We start from the raw sequence: 26,251 nt of genomic DNA, 5'->3' as shown, positions 1-26,251 counted from the left end.
CTTGGCGATCGCGTGGCCGCCATCTCGGCGCCGCCGCGGGGTTTTAATCTGCGCGGACGCTTCGGGGGCTAAAGGGGGAAGGGAGAGGGGAGGGTGGGGAGGTCAAACTAAAAAAAAACGCCGCTCCCTTCTCCTCGCTACTCACTACCCACACCGTCGTTCCCCTTCTCCAGGTGTCTCACTAAATTGTCGTCGAAGTCGATGGCTGCCGCTGCGGAGGCGCGCGAGTGCGCCCGCGCCGTGGCGAGTGCGCGAGGCCGCCGTTGCTAGGGGAGACGCGAGGGAGCCCGCCGCTGTCCGCACGTCGCCCCACGGGCGCCGTCGTTGGACTGCGGCGGTGACGACGATCGACGCCGCGCGGCCGTGGGACCCCGCCGTCTTCTGCGTCGTCGTCTCTTGTCCCAGGGGCTTCCGTCCGTTTCGTCGCTGCTGTTTAAACCCCGCCTGCCCGCGCGCCTCCGACAACGTCGCTTCGAGAAGCGATTGCGTTCACGCGGCGACTTCGCCAACGCCGCCGCCTCCGCCGTCTCCTGCGCCTTCGGCTACTTTTAAGAGCGGCCGCACCGAAGGGGGCACCATTGTTTCCGAATCTCCGCCGCGTCAAACACCGCCTCGAGCTCCCCCCTAACCCCGATCATCGGCCGCGCCGCCCGTCGCCTCGGGAGTAAGAAATCCTAGGAGGGGTCGCGCTGCGCCATGGAGGACCCCGCGGTGCTGGAGCAGCTTCGACGCGGCAGCGACTCCGAGCGAGCGGCCGCGCTGGGCCGTCTGCGCCAGGGCGCCCGCCTCGGCGGCCTGGCTCCCGGCTCGAGTCGTGTCCGCGCTTCGGTTTACACGACGGCGGACGCGGGCGGCCTCGCCTCTTCGTCTGCGCCGGCGTCGGCGGCGTTGTCGGAGCAACGCGCGGCGCTCTTCCAGGCCCTCGCCGCGCTCCTGAGCGGCGGCGAGGCGTGGCGATTGAGGAAGGAGTGCTTGGAGCTCATCGGCGACGTGGTGCCGGAGCTGGGCGCGCAGCTCGAGCGCTGCATGGCCGTCGTGACGCCGCGCCTCGTGGCGCAGCTCGGCGACCCGCAGGCCGCCGTGCGCAAGGCCGCGCTGCAGGCGCTGCACGTGTACGGGCGTCACTCGCGCCGGCGGAACGACGTGGTGGCCGCGCTGCTCGAGCACGGAGTGCGTAGCCGCGACGGCGACGTGAGCGCGCAGGCGCTGCTCTTGTTGCCCGTGCTCCTCACGCACGACTTCGCCCGCGAGGACCTCTGCGAGGTGGTGCGCGCCGCCGCTGAGAAGCTCACGCCGCCGTGTGGCGGCCTGGAGCCGGAGCCCCAGCACGACCCCGCGGCGCTCAAGTGCCTGGAGCACGTGTGGTCGCTGGTGGGGGACGCGGCCTTCGACGGATGCCTGCGCAGGCTGCCCGCCTCGCTCAGGGCCGAGGTGGAGAAGCTGCTCAAGAGGTCGCGAGCGGCGAGCGACCACCAGGGCAGAGGCGGTGGGGCCAACAGCGAGGTGGCGACGGCGGTGGCCGCCGGAGCGGCCTCTCCCAGGGAGCCCGGAGACGGCAGCAGCGTCGTGGTCGCGTCGGGCCTCGAGGACTGCGAGTTCGGCATCGTGCCGCGCCACGTGATGCACGAGCTGGTGGACGAGACGGACTACAAGCGGCGCGTGGGCGCCGTGGACAAACTCAAGGAGGCGATCGGCCGCGCCGACGGCAGGACGCTGACCGCGTGCAACGTACTGGGACTCGTCGGCTTTCTCAGCAACGTGCTCGACGACGTGCACTTCAAGGTGTCGCACGGCGCCCTGGAGCTCATCGGCATGCTGGTGGGCAAGCTTCGCAGCGAGCTGGGCCGCTACGCTCAGCCCGTGGTGGCGGCACTCGTCAAGGTGCTGGGCGACGGCAAGGAAGTGACCAAGCAGGAGTGCCTGAGGATCTTCCTGAGACTCATGGAGACCGTGCCGCCGCAGCGAGTGCTCGACATCCTCCTGGGCGCGCTCGGCAGCAGCCGCAACGCACGCGTGCGGGAGGACATCCTGAACACGGTGATCGCGGCCGTGCTCTCCTTCCCGCGGAGCCGCTTCAACCTGCCCGAGCTGTGCCGGGTGCTGGCGCCCAGCCTGGCAGACCCCAAGCGGAAGGTGCGCCACGCGGCGCTCGAGACGTTCGCGGTGCTCGCGGCGCTCATGGGCCCCGGCAAGCTGCCGCCGCTGGTGGACGCGGTCGACGCCGTGGAGCTGAGCGCGGACGTGGACGGCCTCATGGCCGCGGTGCAGGCGCGGCTGGCCCGCCGGCAGCTGCCCAAGCTGGGCGCGTCGGGCCTCGTGGAGTACGCCACGCACTTCACGTCGTCGGCCGGCGCGCGGGGCGCGCGGGAGGCGGCCGCTCACGACGCCGACATGGAGTGGATCCTGGCCGGGGGCTCGTCCAGCGCCCGCAGCTCCCGCGCCGACGGAGCCGAGGCGGAGCTGTCGGCTCGACACCAGCCACCGCACCACCACCACCCACCGCCGGCCGTCGAGGGCACGGTCCCCGCCGGCTCTCGGCGGGTGCTGAGCGCGGGACGTCCCAAGAGCCGCCTGCCGTGGGAGGAAGAGCTCATTCGTTCGGCGTCGGTTGAGTCCATCCCGCAGAGCAACAGACTGCCGGGTGGCAGCATCTCCATCATGCGACAGGTAAATGATGGCAGTTTTTGGAGCGAGTGCTTGGTGCGCACTGGAAAGGCGGGCAGTCACGTGTAATGACCGGCTAAGAACGTGTTGAGTAGCAGAGGGCATTACGGAAAAATCCGTTTTTAGACTCAACATTTGCGGTGAAGTTTTGTTCGAGTGGCTACCACCAATGCACATTGTGCAGGGGGAGGTGCTCTTCCAGCCGTCAACTAACAGACATGGCTGTACGTGTCCGAAAATAAGTCAAGAAATTCATGGAGGGAGCCTCGTTCGGGAGGTTATAGGTGCAAGTTGATCCACATAATTATTTAATTACACGCTTAAATGCCGTACATATATTTTATTTGTTTGTACGCTTCACTGAAATGTGTTGCCCACCACCAGTCCTGAAGTTGGCCATAAAAGGATGTTGTGTACTTTGGCGATGGAATTTACTGCTCACAGCAGGGGTGCTATGACTGACGAACAACCCCCCCCAGCCACCCTCTAAATCCAACTTGGTGTGCTTGGCACTCTTGCATAGGTAAAACGTTCGTCAGCATTTGTTTTTGTTAATGTTAAACTTTTAGCCTCAGAAACTGCAGATAGCATACCAAATGTGAATTCCATGAAAAAGACCTTGAGTTTTCTTTGTTACGTTTTCCCGTCGGTAAGGATGGAGTCCTTTTTGTTTTTTCGTATTACAAGCGCCACCCCCACTCGCCGTTCACTTTTTGCTGCGCACAGGCGATGTCTGCGCTGAGTCGGTAACAAACGAAAGGCCCCTTTGCAGGATTCACGGTTCGCTCCCGAGTGCTGGTCTCAGGGACCCATGGCGAATCCAGGTGAAGAATTGCCATTACCAGCATCTGTCCATGGCAGACAGGATTTCAGTTCATTTACTGGTAAATATCCTCTGTGTGGTGTGTGTGTGTGGTGATTGAAGCTTCGCTTTTTCATATTTGGATGTGTCTGCAAACTATGAGGGTTGATTGTTCGTCCGAAAGCATGCCTAGCCAATTATTTTATAAAGGCTGCTTTGCCGGTGGAAGATCAGAGTCATTACGTTTACAGTTTGTTCTATATTAAGCACGTACAATTTGTCCTCCAGGCTTTGGTCCTTGTATAATTAGTGTGATGTAGACCTGTACTTACTACCCGTAGTTTACTTGTCAGTGAAGTCTAGTTTCATGGTGCACATAAATGTGCTAACTTTTGTACGTCAATATTGTAAATGCTAGGTTTGTGGAATGCGTTCCGCATTGAAATGTGGCTTATCAGAAAAAAGCTACCTCAATGCTAAGCAGAAAATTGTTTTCAAACTTTTAAAATGTATAGCCACTGGATTAATAACATTTTTATGATGTGTGCTTTTATTTAGTGTGCAGTAACATTTAATGGAAATAATTTAACTTGTATGTGTGGCCTGCTTGCACGCGGAAGTAATTGCTTTGCGGTGTGAAAATGCTTTGACATCTGCTTGTGCTCTGGGGAAAGGAGGTGATCGGTGCGTGTGGAACACGGTGTCCTCAACCAACAGTTCTTGTAAAATTGCAAAGAAATATATTGGTCACTTGTATTTATTGTAGGCCTCGCCACACACAGACCGCTTGCTGCAATCCACAAGGCTGGGAAATTTTTTAACGAGGAATTGGACTCAGAGCGGGGAAGGGGTGTTGAAACTGAACGCCCGTTCTTCGGAAAAGCCACTAACCAGTGGTTTACACATCAAGGTACCCCATAGCTGTCATCACAGGCTTAATCAAACACACGGTGATATACACAGCAAAACATTGTCATAAAAGTTAGATTCAAATGAAGATTGTCTAATTATTCTAACAATTTATCCTTCGTATGCTTTACTTCTGTTTTTTATTTGTTGTTTATTTGTTGAAATATGTGTATTTGTTGGAATTTAGAGCCATTTGCGAGTAACCTCAACAAACATTCAATGCTCCCGAAACGAGCGACAAGAGCGGAGCACACCGCCGCGGCGCACAGTTGGGCAGAGGGCTTGAGTGTGGTGTGCCACTCGGCCACGCGTGACAGCGTGTTTGTGGACGTGAGCCACCTCCTCCCCACCGCTAGCGCTGAGCAGACACACAAGGGCCGCTTCGCATACTCTTGGCCTTCCGAACATGTTGAGGACTTTCCCCGTCCTCGCACAAAACTGCCGCAGAGTTTTACAGAAGAGCTTCTAATGGGTACGGGTATTGGACGGAATTAAGTTTTAAGCCTTGTAGAATGTTAGGCATGGTGAAGACCATTTTGTAAATATATTTTCTTCGGTAATCCATTTTTATATTATTTAACTTTCTGAAGCTTTTATGCTATAAGAGCAGAATTCAGAAAACATGCCCTTTATAGACATTTAAATTGTATAATTTTTTGGTATTTGACTCAATGCATCCAGAGTTGTCCGAGTCATTTTGGCGTCATGATATTTACTATTGGGGAAGGTGTCAACTTTACGGAACACAGTCTGTGCTGTATCTCCTATCCTTGGTGACAAATCACCCTACACCGTCACCAGGACCACAGTGTCAACAAAATATTCTCTCACCTGAGCATCCGGTTAAAGAATACAGTAGTTAAACAAAGTAACTGTTGACATTAAACGGTTCTGAGCAATTTTACATGGGCTCTGCACTCATTGTCAACTGGAAGAGACGTATGTCCTCGTTTGTTGCACGTTTTCACAATACCTTCAGTGTGAATGCAATATTTGCATTTCTCAGCTGCTCAGCTCATTGTTAGCAGACTCCAATCATGAGTTAATTACATTTATTTTAAAAATGTGTCAAATGTATATATATATAAAAAAACAATTGTACCACTCGTGTCTTAACGAAATCAAATGCGTGAAGCTGTTCCGGTTACGATGTTGCTATGTTGTCTGCTGTGCCTTAACTTGCGTGCGTAGAGGAGGGCATCGTGTCGCCGGTGCCGACAAAGGCCACGCTGGCGCGCTCGGCGTCGCGCCGCCAGCCGGGCCACGGCAGGCCCATGCCACCTATGGAGGCGACCATGAGCCCTCGCGTCCCTTTCAACGACAGGGAGCACCACGGCGACGTTCTCGCCGGCGGCGCCAGGGACCCGTTTGACCGTGTCGTGAAGCGCGCACAGGACCACGAGAAGGCAAACAAGATCCACGAGCGCAAGCCCAGTGGTATTCTACCATACAGCGAGACAGAAGAGGTGCAGTTGGAAGAGGTGGGCGTGCTGTTCACATGTAAAGGCACGTCATTTTAAGCAAAGTTATCATTTTGGAATGTAAAACTAAATTTACTCTGGCAGGATTAATGCCTCTCGCAGCATTCTATTCTATTGCGTATCGCAATGTGTTAAGGAGCTAAATGTTGATGTTGAGGTCTGCTAGCCACGGCTATATAGTAAACTGCTGCAGTCTTCGCTCCTTCAATGGAGGAATATAATAGCTACGCAAACTCTCTCCTGAATCTCTTTCACACCATGTAAGTTATGAATGCTGTTTGAACATACTTCACCATGCTGGTCAGTGCGTGTTGGTGAATTTGGGGTGAGAATCCAGGACTGGATCAGATGTCACTCGCCACTGATGTTTGCCATGGTAAGGCATTAAACTCGGATTGCTAAGTTCAATGTTGAGTTTGCTAGCCACTACACCCCCATTTATCAATATATTACAATTGTAAGTGGTGGTTTGATTAAAGAATACATTTTGTTGAAGCCAATATGTGATCAAGTTAGAATGTAAAGTTGCTCCAGGATTTACGTTGCACAATTATAGTTCACACAACACATACGAATTGAAAATAATCTATACACGCATTGCTTTATACATGTATTGCGAGTTGAATGATTGTGTTTAAGGAATTGAAGTGTTGCTACATTCCGAATATATGACTATATTATACAATGTGTTGATTCACTAAGGCAAATGGTTACATTTCTAATGAAAATGGATATTTGTTACATGTATTTGAACAACCTTAATCTCTAATGTCAATGGAATTTGTACAAGTGCTGTGCATTTTTGTACGATAAGAAATTGTACCCCACTAACTAGGCCAGGTAAATCATAAACAAGTGCGTGGGAGGGGTGTGTGTGCCGAGTGGACGCTGCAAAAAGTATTTCCGAGTTAACGAATGACCCTTTTTAATAGTTCAAGTTATTTATTGCTGTTGTGTGCCTTCGCATTTTAATCAAGTTATGAAAAATCCTGTACGTCCATGGATTATGTAATGCTTTCCAAAATGCATTTTTCTTTGGAAATATTTAACTAGCATTCGGGAACCAAAGGGTAGCTGTTGGGCAATATGTGTTTGCATATTTGCAAATAGTCGTTTGTTTTGGTAGTTGTCCCCAAGTTTTGGGTAACCCTGTAATTTGCCCAGTTTCCATTACATCTCTAATTGCAGAAAAGTTTTATACTCGGGGTTCATTCAGATTGAAATTTCTTGACGAGAGGTCTCCCCACTACGGATAACAAACGCTAATTCATACATGCTATAAAATGTAAAACATGCAAATTGTCTCTCAATTTTGATGCACGGCAATTTCACGGCACACACTGTAGACTCGAGTTCAAGTGGACTCGCGATTGACAGTCCTTCAAATTGAACGTTGGTCCCACCTCCCTGCTCCTCCCAATGTCCAGATACAGAACTCATTGCGGAGCCTTCGATCGAGCGCTGCAAAGAAGCATGCACAGTGGCTGAAAGACAGCAACCCACCGGACGGGGACGCAAGTTGCGGGGGGGCGTCCCCACGTACCGTGACCCCAACCAACGTCTCCCCCAATTCCGAATTTGGCCAGGAGAGGAGGGTCAAGGCCAGCATTGGTGGAAATGCGCCTTCATCGTCCGCACAGCAAGCGTTTGTAACAAAGTCTGCATCAAAAAGGTAGATGAATCGTGTGTGTGTCAAGATGTAATGTATGGATGGCACATGCGATGTTTGTGCATCTGAAATGCATCATTAAAAAATGTGATATATGAGCATTAAACCGGCACTGATAGCTTATGTTTCTTTATTAAATGTCCAAGTAATGTTTCAATTTGCACTTATTAATATAATTTGTATGCTTTATCTGGTACACAATACAATCATGTCATTTGTAGCATAGACCAGTGCAGTCTTATGGAAGAGTACTCATGGAAGCCACGGACATTGTATCTTTTGTATTCTGTTTTACAGCACTGAAGAGGTGTCTTTCATCACCAAACCTGACCCGCTATTGGAAGCTATTCCTAAAGGTAGTTTACTAGTTTTCCAATAGTTACACATACAAAAGTGAAAGATTAATCAGCTTTACTGCACATTTCATATGTTACATGTTCAAGGTGCGTGTCTTGTTGTTAGCAATGGTGACTTTGAGCACGCTTTATTAACTTTTGCCATGGTGGGGCTGCGTGCTTTCGCAGGCCTCCCGCAGACTGACAGGGGCGTGAATGCGGCTGGGCAGCAGATTAACTCAGGCGGTGCTTACACCGAGAAAGGAGTCAAGGGTGTGGAGAATATCTTTGCAGGCAGTTCTCAGAGCAAGGATACGCTGCCCAAAACCAGCAGGCATAAAAATCAACTTCAAAAAGGTAGCATTTTCAGTAGTTTCCGAAGAAGGCCTTTTTGACCAAAATATCGTGAAAATTTTTTCCTCCCATTGAAAACAAAACAAAAAACTCGGGACATTTTCAAATACTCTGTTATCCATCCTGAATAATGCTTGCAAAAACAATTGCATGGAACTGTGGTTGATTATCATATGTTTTTTGAAGATACTATCTGAATGCGTGTGTGTAGTTGCCTTTCACTGAAATTTGGTTTTCTCCTGTTGTGAGCACTTGATTTACACCGATGAACATATCGTTCTGACGAATGTTTGTGTTCACAGCGTCTATGGATGGTGCAACAGCTTCTGAGCAGCAGCACTGTACCAAAGATGTGGCCGTTGTTGGAAAAGGTGTTGGAAAAAAGTGCACAAGTTTCTATACCAATGGGAATGCCTTTTGGATGCCGTTTGGACTCGCATTGCGTTTTTTTCATTTTTTCACGTTATCACGCAGAAAACGCTCTTGTCTGGCATTCATGGGGAATGGAGGTTGCCAGTTAATCAAATATTCCGGTTATCGAAGAGTAATATTTATGGTTCACCAAATTTTGCAAGTACATAAAAATTTTCAATGAAAGAAACTAAGCCTACATTTTTACTATGATATAATAAATTATATACTCTTTTACAGAGGTGCTCGCTAGTCAGTTGTAGACAATTCTAAGTTAATTGTAGAGAAGCAGTGTGTTGAACTTCTTTTGCTCAGTACTGTAGCGAACCATACTAATCGGAGGTGTGGGAGGACAGCAAAACTAAATACAAAAATAAATTTTCGCAAAATTCGTTTTCAATTTAAATTTAAAAATGCATAGTTTCAGTGGCTTTATAATATCGTAAAGGAAGAGCGTTCCAAATGGCCGCAGAAGCGCATCTGAAAGCGTGTGATGCAGTGACTGTTTTTGTTCGTTGGTTAGCCAAAGCTGCCACTACAAGGATCACCGGAGTTTGCTACTGTACAATATACAGTCGTGTACAGTATTGTCTGTACATCCCTCCACTAGCGCCACAACTGATCAGTGTGCTGAGGCTTAAGTTTACAGATCTACGATAAGCACACAGCGAGATGCCGGATGGCTGTCGGAATTTTTACAGATACGTGAAGGAAGATTTGTATGGCCGTGCTTGACGCATACTGGTTACAGTATAAAACCTTGGATTGCGAGCATAATTCGTTCCAGAAACGTGTTTGTAATCCAAAGCACTCGTATATCAAAGCACTCGTATATCAGTTGTGATCACGTGACGCTCGGCAGACAAAGCATATACGTACTACTCGTATTGCAAGACCTCGCTCGTTTATCTAATTAATGTTTATTTAAAAATTTTGCTCGTCTTGCAAAACACTCGCAGACCAAGTTACTCGCAATCCAAGGTTTTACTGTATTAGAGTATTCCGGATGGTAAAGTGCCAAATAGCAACAGCTTTTGCTGTAATATAATAATCACTCCTTTGCTAATTATACAAATATTGATTGCGTGACATTACCTATTTAAACTGGATAACATTTTCTCCCTCTGCTTATAACATTTGTTTTGTGTTCCACTTTAGGAATGTTGTTTGGGTTGGTCAATGACAACACAGAGTTTGGAAATACCTCTGCAGAGGAAGAAGCTAAAAGTTCCGAAGCATATATCAGGAATGATCACAGGAAATCGATGAATGGGGTGAATGGTAAAAGCATTCCTCACATCAGCCATGGTGCCAGCGAAAGTGGGAATACTGTGAGTAGCACTCACTGCTTTTACCTCCGTTTACTTTTTAATGTAGTCACTTGATGCCAGCCGCTTGTGTCGGTAAATTATATCCACCTGCTACGGGCTGCATAGTGAAGCACGGCTACAGGACTGTACTTTGTAAACACCTGCTAGCGCCGCGTGTCGAAAATTTATCCAGCTCGCTCGTGCATTTACACTTAAATTGAAAGATAGAAAAACTTGTCTTTGGTCAGTGGTCCTCCATCTACAGTTGAGGTGGCTGGGAAACTCGGGAGGCTAATTTTGTCAAAGTCCTGAGCCTTGCAGAGATCGTAGATTAGAATGTGGGCAGCCACCTGTGATTAAACTGGGTTCTCAAGTGTTGGGAATTGTCTTGGATGCGGTCACCAATGAATGCACAAAAAAAAAATATAAATTAGCATTTAAATAATAATTCGGTCTGTGTAAGCTCTGACAAATGTTTTATTGACATGCAAAAAAATACTGGCATAGAAGTTCTATGATGGGCTGTTTTCTGGCAAAATGTGACTTTGGAATAATTTTTTAAAATTATTTTTTTACCCAATGTCGTGATGTGGTAGCATAACTGGAATACAATTTCGTACGCTGGTACTGCGTTTATGATGAAAAATCTAAATGTCTTTGGGTGTTTCCTTGCAGTTGAGCATTTCATTACGGTCTCCGATGTTGGACAAGATCCATCTGAAGCATACCGAGAAGGATGAGAGCAGCAAAGCAATGCTCCCACAGCTGGTCGTGAGAGACCCTCCTAGTCGGGAGAACGTGAATCCGCACACTCATGACAACTTCAAGAATTTGTGGCAGCAGCTCAAGTCTATTGACCCCGGGAGAGTCGGCATAGACGACAGCTCAGTCTCTGGTGTGTTGCTTAAAATTCCTGAATTTTCAATGCCGGTGGTGACAAATATTGGTTCCAACCTTGGTAATGCAACATATCTGTGTGAATGTTGTGGTAGTGTTGTTCCTCTTCATAAGTGTGGGGTTTCTATGGATGCTTTGTTTCCCTTATTGGTTAAGTCTTGGATGGCTGGTTGAGGGATTGCACACCATGTGTATTGGGTGCAGGTCTCCAGTGATCTTTGGCTCTTGCTGGCCAATTTTACTGTTCCCCAACAGATGTGTTCTGTTCCCTTCAGGTGTAGCATATTCATGGGACTTTTCATAGTTTCCTATGCTCATTTATGAATTGGTCAAACGTTGCACTGCAGGCCAAACATCGCATTGATCCTTGATGTAATCGGTAGATGCAGTGAGGCTTCCCTCTATGCATAACGATTTAAAGTTTAAGCATGTAACAGTGCATTGATTAATCAATTAAAATACATAATCTCGAGATACATGTATCAAAATGTGTGCACAGCAATCCTTCGCCAATTGCGGGGGTTAGGTTCCATGAAAATGCCGTGGAAGGCAAATCCGTGGTTAGTGGAACCATGGCCACGGTCAGACTTGTCATAGCTTAACTAGGTTGCCTGTTTATTAACTTAACACCGAATAAAAATCCAGTACATTACATAATAACATAATTAAATGTGAATAAACATTACATTAACTTTGCAGACCTTTAGTATTAACGATGATGATGACAATGAGATGATGGGGGAAGGGTTGGTTAGAAGGAGGAGAGGCTCAGCCTGCCCTCCCCCTCTTTCTCGGCCACAAGCAAAACTCTCAACTTCACCACTCGCTGCACACTTCAGGTCCATGATTAAGGGCAAAATGAACCCTTTCCAGGAATCGGAAGAAATAAAATAACTTTTTTGGTATTTAAGTCGGAAGCATACTGAGGCTGCCACGAGGCTATGCGGGAATGCATGTGGCACAGTTTATCGCCAGCTATCATATAGTGCAGTCATGTTGCTACAGTTCTCTTGGATGAATACCGTGCAATGTCTTTAAAACAACAGCGCTATGGCGCTATGGCATCGTTTGGGCCTTCCGAGACTCAGCGGTGAATGGGACCCACCCTGCAACTTGCAGATATCTCAGAGCGGGAAAGGGTTAATGTGAATGTGGTTGCGATGCGACGCGGTCTATGCGCTGCGAGAATTACAGTACAGTGTGTACAACAACAGACGGACAGCTAATCAGCTACACGGGTGGCACTGTGGCCCGGAGGAGGACCATGGCCCTGCGAAATTTATAAATGCCTGTTGCGGACCCGTGTGTTCTAGATTAATAGAATGGCGACCGCAGACAAATGACGTCTGCAGACAAATGACGTCACACAATACAGTGATGTCATGCTGTCATACACACATCATGTGACTTCCTTAACACCGTGTTTTTCCGTGAATACTCAAATTTCTAGGCCACGGTTGGTAAATTGGTATACAAATCTTGACTTAAAGCTTTCGTGACTGCAGGAATTCATATTCTTTGGGTCTTTCGGTAAAGTCACGTAGATATGTAAAAAAAAACCACGATGTTTCGATCGCAACACAAGCGGTCGTCATCAGCATAGGGAAAAAAAGGGGTTAGCCTCTAAAGGCAAACTCTTTATTAAGGTTTAAAATGGGTGTAGCCCAAGTGTCAGCAGCATGGGCGGAGGAGCTTATGTTAATGTAATGTTACAGTTCCGCTTATAGAGTGAGCAAAACTGTACAAATCAGACCATATAGAAAAATACCAATGAGATGGTAAAAATTTGACAAAAATATTTGAATCTTGACTTGCGACTCCAAAGCCTGACAATGCTGGAGTAGGTGACGAGCATGCAATCTCGGTATATACTACTAAATGGTTTAAGAATGCTATTCTCAGTTGTGCAATAGCATAACTTTTTTTTGTTTCCGTCAGCATGATGTTAAGTGTTGCGAATGCTATGTGTACGCTGAGCTCTGTGTGGCAATGTTAATGTTTGGTCACTTTCTTTGGGCAGGTTTGGCTGTCTACGGAGGCGTTGTGTCCGAACGTCTGATGAACCCCACTAATATCGTCCAGACCAGACACTCCCCAGTTCCAGAAATAAAGAAGAGACCCGGTGCTGCGAAGACCAATCTGATCACACCCAACCTGCCTGCCGTGCATACAATTGGCCAGCACAAACCTGGCAAGATCTGCCACCGACCACACATTTACACGCGTCATGATTTCTTCTCAATTGAAAATTTCTATCATCTGTGCATTGGTTCAGCATTTATGACGATGACTTAAACATTTATTCGTATTAATTTAGTATGTTTGAAATATGCTTTGAGAGCTGTTCATGGTGTGTTATTTTTGTTGAAATGATGTTTTTTTTTATTTTGCCACATTGTGTTTCTTTCAGTTGAGAAAATGAAACCTCATATTGAGACTTCCAGAGGCCAGGATTCCTTGCATGTGTCCGCAGAGGAGCTGGCATCGGCACAGCTGAAGCCGTCTTCAAACCCCGAGGCAGACATCGATCAGCTGCTCGTGCTTTTGTCAAAAGATGATTGGTGAGTGGTAGTGGCAATATTGTTTCCGGTTTATGCTTGGCTTTAGCTCTAATGCTAACATATCTGCTTCAAAGCAACTTGTCATTATAGTATTATTTGTTGGGGTTCACACTGGATTATTATGTATCAAGATTGTCAATAGTTCAAATGGCAATGATTATCTGGCAGTCAAAAGCAGGGAACTCATTAGGGGGTCTGCAAAAAGGAGACATAAAACGATGTAACTTGTTAGATGTCCTATATTAAAGCCAACTTTTCATTGTACAGCCATCCAATTGGAATGAGATGGCAATCTATCTGCACACCGTTTTCGAATGTGATTGCTTATTGTTCTTTAATACTGGTAAAACAAATTGTATATCCTCATTGAACACAGATCAACCATCTCTAGCCCCACCAATTACAGCTCTCGAACAGACAACCTACTACAAAATGCCTTGATCTCATGATCGACTCTGCCCATACTTTCCACTCGCATATTGACAGTTAAAAATGCAAAACGTCAAATTTGTTTTCTATAGAAGTAGGCAATGCTCTCCTCTCAGTACCCAACTTCTTATTGTTAAAGCTACCCATCCTACCTCCTGCTTGACGCCTGCGATGTAGCTCATTTGTAATTTGCAAATGCTCTCCTTAATAAACTAAATCCTCTTCATCACTCCTTTGCCAATTGTAACATTTACCAGAGATGCCCCGATAGTAGTAATCACTGAGCTTTACACTCAATGTAATTTAACTTTGCTGGACTTATCTGCAGAGTTCTTCAATCCATATCAGCTCAGTTTTTAACGGACATTCTCCCTCCAGACAAAAAAAAATACAACCTTAGATGGACATCTGAGTGCCAGTTGACCATTCCTAGATTGAGCACTCAGATTGCTTTCAGGGCCTTCTCTTGTGTATCATCCACATTTGGAATGTCCTCATAACCAGGCTTAATATTCTACATTCACCATATTTAAAATGTTTTAAGGCCATGCTGCAGGATTACCTCTGCCACAATCGTGAATGCTATAACGAAGTTCCATTAAATTTGAGGCTGTATACATATTTAACGAACATACATCTGTGACAGAATTTTTGCACACTCTTTATCTTGTTTGCAGTACGTTTTGGCATGTATCATGTAAATACTTTTAGTTTTTCTCTTGTCACCTTGCACATACCCTCCATGCAATGTCTGGTAACTGCCGCCATTGCTGCCGGTCGTGGGCTGGTTGTCCTTATAAAAAAGCTGCTGAGCTCAGCGAGTCTCACCAGGTGAAATAATAAAGTCTTAAGTCTGAGGTGAAAACCTCTTGCATAACATGTATATCCAACTTACGGCCTTCTGTCAGTCCACTTTTGGTGAAGGATAATACATTGTTTTTCTAAATTTTAGACGTAGTTATCGATAACGCAAAAAACGCCACTCTCGTGCAGGGAGAAAAAGATGCTGGGCATCTCGTACGCACAGCGGCTTGCCACCTTCCACCCCGAGCTGCTAGCGACGCGCCTGCACGAGGTTTCCTTTGCTGTCACCAAGGAGGTGAGCTGTGTCTTGCGTTTTTCTGCAGTGCGACCGGGCAGACTGTGATGCCCTCGTACGTGGAGTCACTTATTTTGAGTGCTTAAGTTTATGTTTTAAACTCGACATTGCAATGGATGGTGAATATTATCAAAAAGTAAGTTTTTTCAAGGATAATCTGCGGAAATGAAGTTTTAACATATGCTGGATGGTAGCAGTGTTGCAGTACATTAATTTTTTGAAATTGGGTTTACGTCACACTTAGAATCACTATAGATGCTACATTACACCAATTTGCAAAAATGTAGCTGCTTGAATTTCATTGCGACCTTGAAGCTCAACAGATCATTGAATAGCGAGGAAGGTGAATCGTTACAGGCCAATCAGATGGGCAGGTGTGGTTAATTTTTCCAGAGTTCTCTGAAGTTTACTAAATTTACCAAATTAATTGCAGAACAATTTGTCATGAAAGCAACCCGCACATCCTTTGAGCATGACTGTCTATCCATCCCTCCCAGGCAGCAAAACTGTTTAATTTTATATCTCAATTTATCTCAATGTTTCATGTTGTTTCTGTTTCCTCTTCCCCTTTTGTATCTTTGCCTCTACTATATTCCTCTCCTCCCTCCATTGTATCTCGTCCATTTCCCTCCCCCTATCTCTCCCTCACCTCACACGTTTGCTTTCCTTATTCTCACCTTTCCCTTCTTGCCTCTCCCTGATTCTCCCTCCCACTGCTTATTGTTTTCCCTCACTCTCTTTACACTTTGCTCTTTATTTCCTCTCCGTTTCATGCCCTTTCACTCTCTTCCTCCTTTATCTCGTTCCTCTACCTCCCTTATCTTTCTCTATCTCCTATTGTATTTTCACGATATACATGTCCGGGGTAGAGGGTGGGTGACGGAGCCGTGACGTCAGCACGATGCACAAACCCGGCTCAATGCCGTGGGATGCATGTGACGGCATCCCGCATGTTTGGCGCGGTGACATCACTACCACACACGTGCACTTGCATGCCAGCCAGGAATCTAGCCAGCAAAAGTTTTGTAATATATTATGATTAGTGACCAGGCTGGGACGATCCACTTTCCTTACTTGAGGACCTGGTTTAATCACAGGTTTGGCTGCTTTAATTCAAACCCAGGATCTCAGTAGTGCCAGCTCAGTGCTCTGAACTTTGAGCCACATTATTAGTGATCGAGTAAAACTGTCCCTCCAATTTCACAGGCAAAGAACCTTCGCTCAACGGTTGCCCGCGCTGCGGTGAGCTGCATCAGTGATATGTTCGTTCACCTCAAGAAGGGCATGGACCAGGAGCTGGACACAGTGACCCAGGTGCTGCTGCACAAGTCCGGAGAGACCAACAACTTCATGCGAGAAGATATCGTCAAGGCGCTGGAAACCATGGTGGCAAATGTGACGGCGACACGGGCACTGACTGCGCTCATCAACGGGGGATTTGCGTGAGTGGCCTGAGATGCACGGAGAGAATCTCGTTTATTTTTTACGGAACACATTTAGCTTTTTGAAGGGAACTTCTGATGGTTTTGTTTTTTCAGATTGGACATGAACATTATTACACTGGGGTAAATGCGATATTCGTTTTGAAACAGTAAAAATTCCCCAAAAACACCACGCTGCAATGAGTACACACCACATGCGGGTAACTTGCATCTTAGTTGTGAACACGTTTTCAGCCTCGAGGAATTCAAGTCACAGCAGCACAGTGATCCGTTTCTTGGGGACCGCATTACAAAATTGTAAAAACACGTCTTATATTAAAATTAATATTTTTACATGGTTTTGGAAAACAAGTGTCAGACTAGTGCAAAAACCTATTGTCATTTTTCAAGAATGTTGTCATTAATGTCTACAAACGTTACCATTGTTTTGAAAGCTACACAATAACCGCCATGGCCCTGACCCTGCGAAACGTTCACAGGCACCGCAACATATACGTGCGCAAGTGCACAGCGCAGCACCTCATCCCTGTGGTGGAACGGCTGGGAGCCGCACGGCTGCTCGCGGGCATCAAGGACGTGACAGACCGCGTGCTCCTCGCAGCCACCGCCTTCGCGCAGGACGCCTCCCCCGAGACCAGGTTCCCCCTTCGCTTTGCACACGACGCCTCTCTCGACACTTGAGCTGAGATTGTATTTTCTTTATGGGAATCTTAACTATAGCCATGTAACGGTGCATCAGTTTGTATATGATAAGCATAAGTCTTGGAGCAGTGGTGCAATGGTTTACGCACTATGCTATGAACTTGGCGAGCTGAGTTATATTCCTTACCACGACTAAAATCAGTGACGAGTGATGTCTGTTCTAGATTTGAAGCTTTCGTGACTGCAAGGATTCATACTCTTGGGTTTTTTCGGTAAAGTCACGTAGGTAAAATAAAATAAATGAAAACAACTAAATTAAATGACGACGTTTCGGAGGCAACACAAGCTTCCGTCTTCAGGTGGAACAGTCACAGCAAAATAGCTGTATCAAGTGAAGAGCTCTGAGACACCCGAGATGATATACAGGTTAGGGGGGGGAGGAGCCAGGAAGGGACGTGGGTGGGGGGGGAGGGCTAAGTTAAGCCGCCTTTTGTTATGCTGCAGGGGGTTCGGGGGTAGCGGTGGTGCAACTACACGGAAGCAAGTACAACCCACTGAAAGCAATGGAAATGGCTGTGCAATTATAAGGCAGCTAAAGTTTGACTTGGTTTATAGCATCTTTCCAATGGTTGCTCAATTTAAAACCATCCTCTCGGTTGAAGTTGTGTCCATGTTTGTATATCTGGATGGCTTCATGGACATATCTTTGATAATAACCGGGAGGTTTGCATAGTACTTAGGTATCGGAGAAAACAATGTCATGAGAACCCGCTGTGTTGAAACAATGAGTGATATCTGAACTGGTCGTGGTCTACCCCCTTTTCAACTCGCTGGTCAATGACTCTACTGACTGGTGTGGTGAAGTATGCTGAAGCAACCTCATGACGAGCATGGCGTGGGGAGGCCTTTTAGCAATTGATTGACAATGGTGTGAAAATTCAACCATTGACTGTTTTTTGCAAATTATATATAAATGATTTTATAATTAACCATTGGTTTGTGTGAGTGATTTACACTGAGTATATTGCTTGGCATGTTTTATACCTACACAGGTACTACGGCAAGAAGATGCTGTTCATCATGATGGGCCACCCGGATTTTGACAAAATGATTGATAAGTATGTTCTTCCCAAGGATCTGCACTACGTGCGTGACACCGTGACCACGCTCAGGAATAAAGTAAGTCTTCGCCAAAACCACACTACGGATAGCATTATCTTTTGTTGTCCAGCAAACATTTTCATTGGTATGTACTGCAATGTAACTAACTTGTGAATCAATGTGCATTATTAAGTAACCACACAGGGAGTAACATGAGGTGTTGTCGGTGCATAGTGTTATGCTAACCGTGTCTGTGCCGTGTCTCCATGTGCCATGGGTCTGTGTGTCATGTCTCCATATGTCCCGTCTTTGTGGTCCTACAGGGCCTTGGAGAATCCCCTCCCGAGATATCGTCAGCACACGGGCGTCGGTCTCTGCCCGGTAGCGGCCTGGGAACGCGGCCCGCTCAGGACGTGAGGGACGGCACCAACACCAGGGCCAGGTCAGTGGCTGTACCACCACCGTCATCTCATCACTGAGAGCTATCTCAAGCAGCTTTCATATTCTTAGCTCTTTCGGTAAAGTCACGTTGAAGGGAAACAATAAAAATAATAAAATATATATAAAACAATACAAATTCTCACGACGTTTCGACCATAACACAAACGGTCGTCATCATATTCTTCGGTGATAGAGCTGGAGCTTGTGCGATTGGCAGTGGATGGCGTACCAACAGGAGACGGTAACAGAGCCAAGTGCTCACCAAAACTGCTATGGGAGCAAACTACATCCCATATTGGCTTTGTCCATGAACTCGGTGGCATCCTAGCCAAACTAATACATAACAGCTTAGTCACTGGCGCTGTTCGTAAGCTGTGGAAGCATGCACTTGTTACTCGAATTCCAAAAATCTCGCCTATTTACTGGACCAGCAGACCTCAGCCCAATATCCATTTCACCAGTCATCTTGTAATTCGCTGAGTGGTTAATTCTCCAAGACTAAATTCTACCGATAATGTCGAGGCCAGTCGTTCAGGGTCGGTGTGATTTTAAGCCCGCTGGCAGGACCAAATGTGTACTTATATATAATGTGCAAGAGTGCAATAGATATCAGGTGCCTCTTAATCGATGTTTCTAAGCATTCATCTCAATTTACCAGTTCATTCTTATAGAACAGCCTTGTTACTAAAGCCTTCCCACGAATATCTTGTCCTTGATTATATTATTTAATTTCTGACCGACAGCACGTAAGTGAAAGTGAATAACATTGGATCTAAATGATCGGCGATCTGCCATATCAATGGGAACATAGTGCAGAGACCTATAAATGGTCCAAACATGTTAATTATATACATCACAGATCTATAACCTAGAAACACCGTTCATGCAACTTCTAAGATGCCACGCTACTGATTCCTGAATAGCGTGATGTCAACACCAACCTTGATCATGCGGGAGTTGGCTATGCAATAAGCTGCAGAATAATTGTCTCAAAACAAGAGAGATTGTCTTTCACAAACCCAACCAATGCAATAACAACCCTCCACGACCATTGGACGGTGATAAGCCTATAAAGCTACTCGGGAGTCATGATGGACAGATGCCTTATCATCCATCAACAGGTTGAACTGCTGCAAAGATGCACTTAGTGCCTATATCTGTGGCAGAAGCTGAGGAAGCAAGGATTGTAGGTTGATACAAACACCGTTTTCTGCTCCAGTTGTTCTGGGGCGAGTAATTTATATGATTCAAGCGTAGGGTGATTACTCGAACCAAAATCAAGTTGGTAAGGTCCAACCGGTTTCTTCCCAAAGCAGAGTGATGGGGCATTGTTAGTGCCAGTCGTGACGATTTAGGGCTACCAAATATGTCTGACAATACGGTTGTTCAAGGCCTGTCACAATGTAACATTACCCTCAGGCGCCGAGATCATCCGTTTGGCCTTCCAACCATACGCTACAATTGCACTAAAATAATGTAAATGCACCTCATGATGGGTTGTCGAGAAAACCTGGAATACATTTGGCTCAAGAGGACTGGAAGTAAGAACAGCCGTATTTCCCCTTTGTCCTTTTGCAGTGGAGTACCCAATGATGCACAGTGAGAATAGAATTCTCCGCCGCCTTGGGCGGTGACGCAGCCCAGCGGTAGCCTGTTTGCTGCTTGTTGCAGAGGTTTCCCGTTCTAATCTGGCAGGCCGCCCAGGTCTACTTCACAGTGGATGTTAAAGTTCCCATGCCTTAATCTAAAGAATAGGCCATTGTGTGCTGGCATACCACGTTCCAAAATAGCCAAATGTTTAGATCACTTCTAAATCGCCAGAATAGGAAACGACAGTCATCGTTCTCTACAGTGAAAACTTGGCAGGATTCTCCTTAAAATAGTCTTGAGACTCCGTAAGGCTTTCCTGGGTAAACAAATCTAGTGATAGTAATGATAACAAAATAATCGTGTGTGCACAGCTGACCGCCAAAATGTAACCGAACGCTTCCACGGCCAGGGAGGAGGTGATGCCTCCTCGCGAAGCCCCCTATCGACCGCTGGCACGCAGCCAAAGTGACTACTCGGAGCGCCTCAAGGCCGTGACGGGACTGCTCGCATCCAAAGACTTCCGCGAGCGCATCAAGGGCATCGAAATGCTTGTGGAAACTTGCCATGCCAACCCCGACTGTGTGGCCTCTAACGTGGTCAAGGTGAGCAGTTGATCATAGGGTTGTCATCTGTCTGGGTTTGACTCGGACACTCCGGCAATTGGCATCTGTGTTCCGGTGGCAGGAATTGATTTGTACCAAGATCTGGTGGCATTGTGTTGAATTTTCTTACGGTATACTGCACCGTTTTCACAGACCTAGGCTGACTGAAATATACGCCCAGGTTTGGTGTGTGGAAAAGGTGGCAATCTGCTAATTGATCGGTAAGTTTTGCCAGCCCCTTTGTGAAGAACAGGGCCTGATGATTTTAAGAAACTTTAATCGTCTTTGATGCTTTTGATGTGTTTTGTGTAGTTTTGTTCGAGTAATCTATGAGCCGAAGGCACTTTTACTGAGCCCTGAGTTGAGACGATTCTTTTGGGGAAAAATTTACTTTGTCATATACATAGAATCGCCCCAACCAGAGGAATGTGGAACTTCTACCACTGGCTCAGGGCTGTGTAACCATGAGATGGGCACCGCCATACAATCTATTTACCCGTGCGTGACACACGCACCGGTAAATAGATATGATCATTGCATATTGAATATAATAAGATGCCAGGCATGGTTCTTGTTCTGTGCCGGGTCGTGGTGCAGTCCTGGGGGGCGCGTGGTGTTGGTGATGTCGAGTGTTTTGACGACAAGGCTGCGTTGCGTGAGAATGCATGTATTTGCGGCGGAAGCAGTGTGTGCGGCGGTTAAAGGAGGCGAGCAAAACACAATGAAGGCTTGAGTGAGGCACGTGGGGAGGGCTGTTTGCACAGACCGGCCCCATTCTTCACGGTCTCTGAGCCCACACTGATGTGCTCCGTGTGCTGTGTCGCGTCCAAATTAACCACCCCAAATAAAGGGGTAATGACCCCTGACGCAAAACCGATCGTCCACTGTGAATGCGCTCCATGCAGCCTAATGGAGCGTTCCTGAGCAGTGATTTTTCAGGCCAATGAATAATATAAGAATGCCATTGATAAATAATTCAATTCATGCCACAAATAGAATCTGTACATATTTGATGGATTTTCAAGATGGTCAAAGTTTGATGAATTGCATTGGGATACCAGTATCAGTGAAAAATTAGTGTCTAGTTTGATCCAATAGTGACAAGTGATCATTTGCTAAAAATTGTTTACAAATGTAATACTTACATGTGGTGATTGGTGTACAGACAGTCCTTTAGACAGCTGTCGCCCCCTGTTTAGATGAACGTTATCATATGTTTGATGTTTTATATATCATGTTTATCCTGAAAAGCCTCGCCGAGTCTCAGGACTCTTGCAGGAGGGGCTTGCATTGGGATATGTGAGAGGAAACCACAGTATCAGGAGAAGACCCAGACATGTGTATGATGGGATACAACTCAAAAACTGTTTTCCCAGACAATTTACAAGCACATTTTATGTACTGCCACCGTCTGGCTACCATGCAGGCTAGTGGCTTTGGGAGTGACACAAATTTGTGTTCTCTACCAAACCCTTGCGCCATTCCTCGACGTGAATTATGCCAATTTGTTTTTCCTTTTGTTTGAATGAATGCAGTTCTTTGACGTGTTCACGCCGCGACTCCAGGAGTCAAACAGCAAAGTGAACCAGGCAGCACTGGAGTCACTGCTGCTCATTATCCCAGCGCTCAAGGACAACTTGGTGCAGGTGGTGCAGTCGGTGGTGCCAGCCGTGGTGGACAACAACCTCAACTCCAAGCTAAGCGGGATCTACACCGCTGCCACCAGCGTCATCGACACACTCATGCAACATATCGGTGAGAGACGGCCACATCAAGAAGGCGACCGACAGCTCCCAGCTTATGTGGCAGCTGCTGGTCGTGTGTGTCAGAAGGTCAGAGTGAGCAGTGGGTTGGGTGTCTCGGGTGGCCAGAACATCGAGTCAGCACCACTGCCATTCCATATTCAAATCTGAGATTCGTTGTGTGCACAATTTGGTTTTGGGCACAATTTGGTTTTGGGCTACATTTGTGGACTTTGGGGAGCAGTCGCTGTGTGGTCAGTGCGCTTTACTACAAACCTAAAGAAAATCAGATTTGATCCCGACCCATGGATAAACAACATTCGCAATTGGTGGCTAAAAAACTCGCCTGATGCCCCTTCCTAAGTTTTTCAGCCTTTTTATGTGTTGGCATCAGCATTGATGGTAAAAAAGGTGGCTGGGCACAGTGCCGTGCAGTGTGAACAAAAATTTATCCAATAAACTAAAGGGGTGGGGGGAGTGGAGTAATTGACCATTCATTATGTTTAATGTTGCAGCAGTAAAACAAAATGAGTGCAGTATGCTAACACGAAGGTAAAGCCAGGAAATTGCTCGCTCACGACATTGCTCGCAGAATGGCCTCTACAAGAGGGCATGTTATCTACTCTTCCACATTGGTCAGTTATGTTGTAAAATGTGGGAATACACACACTTTATCCCATCATACACGAGCTGCCGATCAACGACTCGTTCACCCGTTCATACTTCTGGGTGGACAGAGGCAGTGGCGGGGGGGAATGTGAGAAACTTGACCCATTGGTTTTAACTGCTGGTGCCAGAAGATGGAATCGGCGACCTCTGGATTGCAAGTCAAGTGTGCTAACCATTACAGCATGGCAGCTTCCATGCTCGTAGTAGTACATTCAGTGTTTTGATGCACCTCATATTTTGATAGTTGTGGGTGCCACATTCATATTGAATTGTGCACAGGACACAAGTGTGAACAGTGTGTGGTGTTTAACATGAGAATTTGTGAGTTGATTTTGAGCAATTGAAGAAGACTATCTGCATTAATAAAAAGTTATTTTCTTCAGTGTGTCGAAATACAGTTTGGATTACAAGTTGTCAACCTTTTCCTGTTAATGAAACGGCTAAATGTGTAGAAACTGTTCCATTTCCTTGCTAATCATTACATACCATGATTGGGTAATCATGGTGTAGTTCAGGTTACGCATTTACGAGTAACTGCGCCACACATACCGTTCAACCATCATCCCACTCAATACAAAGCCATACAGATAATCATGAAATGCGTTGTCTTCGCTTACTCTCCACTTGTCTCGATTACATCACATGGCCCTCAAATCAGTTTTCGTATTTCTTTTGATCTTTTACAGACAATATACACCTGCTGCAGTTGTTCTCCAATAAAGCTCATTTTGGAAGTGGAAGAGTCAAACTGGATATGACGGAACGTCTAGCAGGTATGGTTCCTCTTTCTGACTGCTGCATTGAACATTAGAATTCCAAACAGCTCATCTCATGGTGGTTTCATGAATTGTAAAATAATGAGCATCTAACACGTGGCCTTTCAATATTACTCCAGCATCCACACATGACAGCGGAACTGAATGATCACTTCCAAGTTATGTCCTTGTAAGGTTGGGTTAATCTAGTTTGGTGGAAGAGAAATATAATGCAAAGTGGATAATTAAGTACATTTGGTGGCAGTCCACCTAAAAGTGTATTTTTGATAGGTGTTTCTGAGTTCAGCCCTATGGGACTGTTAGAAACTCCTTTTATTATTCTAGACTTCAGTCAAATATTTCATTTTATCAGGCGTAAACCACACCTTTAAATTCTCATCGGCTGTTCCATTGGTAGCTGTGCCATCAGTAGGAATGATAAGTAATAGATGATAAGTATACGAGTAGAGAACCCTTTGCTGTGTAACAGAAAATAAGAGACGGCTATCGTTTTCATATTCTTCTCACAATAATCATTGTGATATTTTAAAAATATTGTTTAGGCTTTTAAAAACGTTCTGGATAACTACATTAATAGGAGCATAAAATGATAAGTTAAGAAATTTTTAAAAAACCATACCATTTCAGTGTTCTGTTACTCCCACCTCTTCGATGTCACTGCATGTTTGTTCCATGGAAAATCCCGTTAAGCCAGTACGATGATCATTGATGGTATGATTGTCGTGCACTTTATTACATCAGTGTATGTTTATTAATTGTTACGGTGAGCCAGCGGGTCTCAAAGCATTGAAGAGAGGTCGCGATGTCGTTTTTGTGACCCCAGATTTAGTGGAGACCCTGTACACGAAGAAGCCACAGGCCGTCGAGCGGAACGTGCTGCCGGTTTTTTGGCACCTGCTCGGTAACATGACGGGCACGGGTATGATGTCCGGCGGGACCGGTAACATCCGTGCCTCCACGGTGAGGTTGGCAAGGAGCCTGCACACCGCCATGGGACCCGGCCTTATCACGCTCGCGTCCATGCAGCCCGCAGCCATCGCTAAAACCCTGAAGGAGCTCCTAGGCTCGCCCTGACGGCCCACCTGCCTTCCAGCGATAACACTCGGCGTGGGCAATATGAAGTTTTAAGATGAAGAGGCACTACCTGATTATTCAACGAGAAACATTTTAAGTGTGGCGATGCTTCTCTTTTGGCGACGTAAATAAAGCACTTGGTAGCTTTGGCGTATTGTTCGTGCATGCAGCGCTGTACCTAACATTCCAGAGATGAGCCGAATGTGAATTGTTTCCATGGCGGAGAGAGTGAGTGGAGAGAGGCCCAAGTGGCCGTGTCATAAGAGAGCTGTTTTTTTAAAAATGCTAATCCAGAGCTAGCGAGATCATGGTTCACAAAGTTTTGAGTGGTGCCTGGCAAATGTGTACCCCATGCCCTCTGAACAAAAGGTTGTGGTTGAGAACTCTGTAGGGTTATTGTAAGAAAGAAAAAAACTTGTTTTTAGATGTTTGCATTCAGTTTCATAGTTGTTACCCCTGGGTAGGGCTACTTCTCCTGAAGCAAAAGTAAATAGCATAAAAAAAGCATAAACACTAAATTATCTAACATGTGCAATGACCATTTGTCTCTGATTGTAATTCTGGCAAGGTATCCATGCGTATTCACATGTAAATATTTTTAAAAAGGAAAATGCGCCAATAAATAAAAAGAACAGTTGTAGTGCAGGTGGTGAGGATATTTTTTTACTCATTCTCGCGTCCTCAGAAGGGTGTGCGCCTGCATTGTGTGTGATGGGTTCCAAGACAATCATTTAAAAATTGTCTTCCTTTCGATTGCTGTATAACCATTTACTTGTGTAACGTTTCCATAAACAGATGAAGTCTTACATAGTTTAAAGTTTACGACCGTTTTGCAATGTAAAATTTTTGTGTTTTGAACCTCCTTGTGATGTAAAGTTGTACGTGTGATGTTTATTTTTTCAATCGGTCATTTCAGAGTTTGATACCAATTGTTCATTAGTGCAAACTGCTTTGGCAGTGAATTGGTACGAAAATTTGACTTTCCTACACCACAGTATTTAAAAAAAAATAAGATTTTTTCCTTGTATTGATTGTAATTGCAGTGCTATAACTTTCATCAGATTTCAGTAGAATGTTTTTCCCAATGAAAGAGAATGGGTAGTTTATGGTCTAATATATATTTTACATTAAAATATGCAAATTTGCACATTTTGCTTAATAACATAGCTAATGTATTATATTTAAATAAACTATTTTACCTATTCATTTGTGGAATTTCTTTTGTAAAATTACATCAGTTGTGAAGTGTGG

General features: G+C 46.0%; 1 protein-coding gene across 4 annotated transcripts; it reads left to right on the top strand.

Annotated features, from left to right (window-relative positions):
• Window positions 1-26,202, top strand: LOC116939584 (TOG array regulator of axonemal microtubules protein 1-like). Of its 4 annotated transcripts, none has more exons than XM_032948157.1 (22): window positions 1-2,667; window positions 3,437-3,548; window positions 4,233-4,376; window positions 4,563-4,847; window positions 5,567-5,841; window positions 7,284-7,528; window positions 7,823-7,881; window positions 8,050-8,217; window positions 8,517-8,585; window positions 9,784-9,956; window positions 10,611-10,830; window positions 12,853-13,023; window positions 13,243-13,393; window positions 14,816-14,921; window positions 16,128-16,363; window positions 16,843-17,001; window positions 18,058-18,184; window positions 18,430-18,548; window positions 20,547-20,739; window positions 22,275-22,494; window positions 23,837-23,923; window positions 24,750-26,202. In XM_032948157.1, the coding sequence occupies exons 1-22, from the start codon at window positions 697-699 to the stop codon at window positions 24,998-25,000; spliced, it is 5,541 nt and encodes a 1,846-aa protein (XP_032804048.1). In that variant the 5' UTR covers window positions 1-696; the 3' UTR covers window positions 25,001-26,202. The 4 variants fall into 4 exon arrangements, with proteins under 4 accessions (XP_032804048.1, XP_032804047.1, XP_032804049.1 ...); XM_032948156.1 differs by having other exon boundaries at window positions 5,567-5,856; XM_032948158.1 differs by lacking the exon at window positions 8,517-8,585 and having other exon boundaries at window positions 5,567-5,856.
• Window positions 26,203-26,251: the final 49 nt, after the last annotated feature.

The sequence above is a fragment of the Petromyzon marinus genome, chromosome 6 (assembly GCF_048934315.1).
Source record: "Petromyzon marinus isolate PM22_M1 ecotype Great Lakes invasive population chromosome 6, UKy_Petmar_22M1.pri1.0, whole genome shotgun sequence".
Lineage (NCBI taxonomy): Eukaryota > Metazoa > Chordata > Hyperoartia > Petromyzontiformes > Petromyzontidae > Petromyzon > Petromyzon marinus.
This window is presented reverse-complemented; position numbering and strand designations above follow the sequence as displayed.

What these genes read in the sequence shown, in the direction of transcription:
- LOC116939584 (XM_032948156.1), top strand. Translation starts at nt 697, where the DNA reads ATGGAGGACCCCGCGGTGCTGGAGCAGCTTCGACGCGGCAGCGACTCC. An exon ending in CCTTTGCTGTCACCAAGGAG is followed by an intron (nt 14,922 to 16,127) that starts GTGAGCTGTGTC and finishes CCAATTTCACAG; the next exon opens with GCAAAGAACCTTCGCTCAAC. An exon ending in CTCATCAACGGGGGATTTGC is followed by an intron (nt 16,364 to 16,842) that starts GTGAGTGGCCTG and finishes AAACGTTCACAG; the next exon opens with GCACCGCAACATATACGTGC.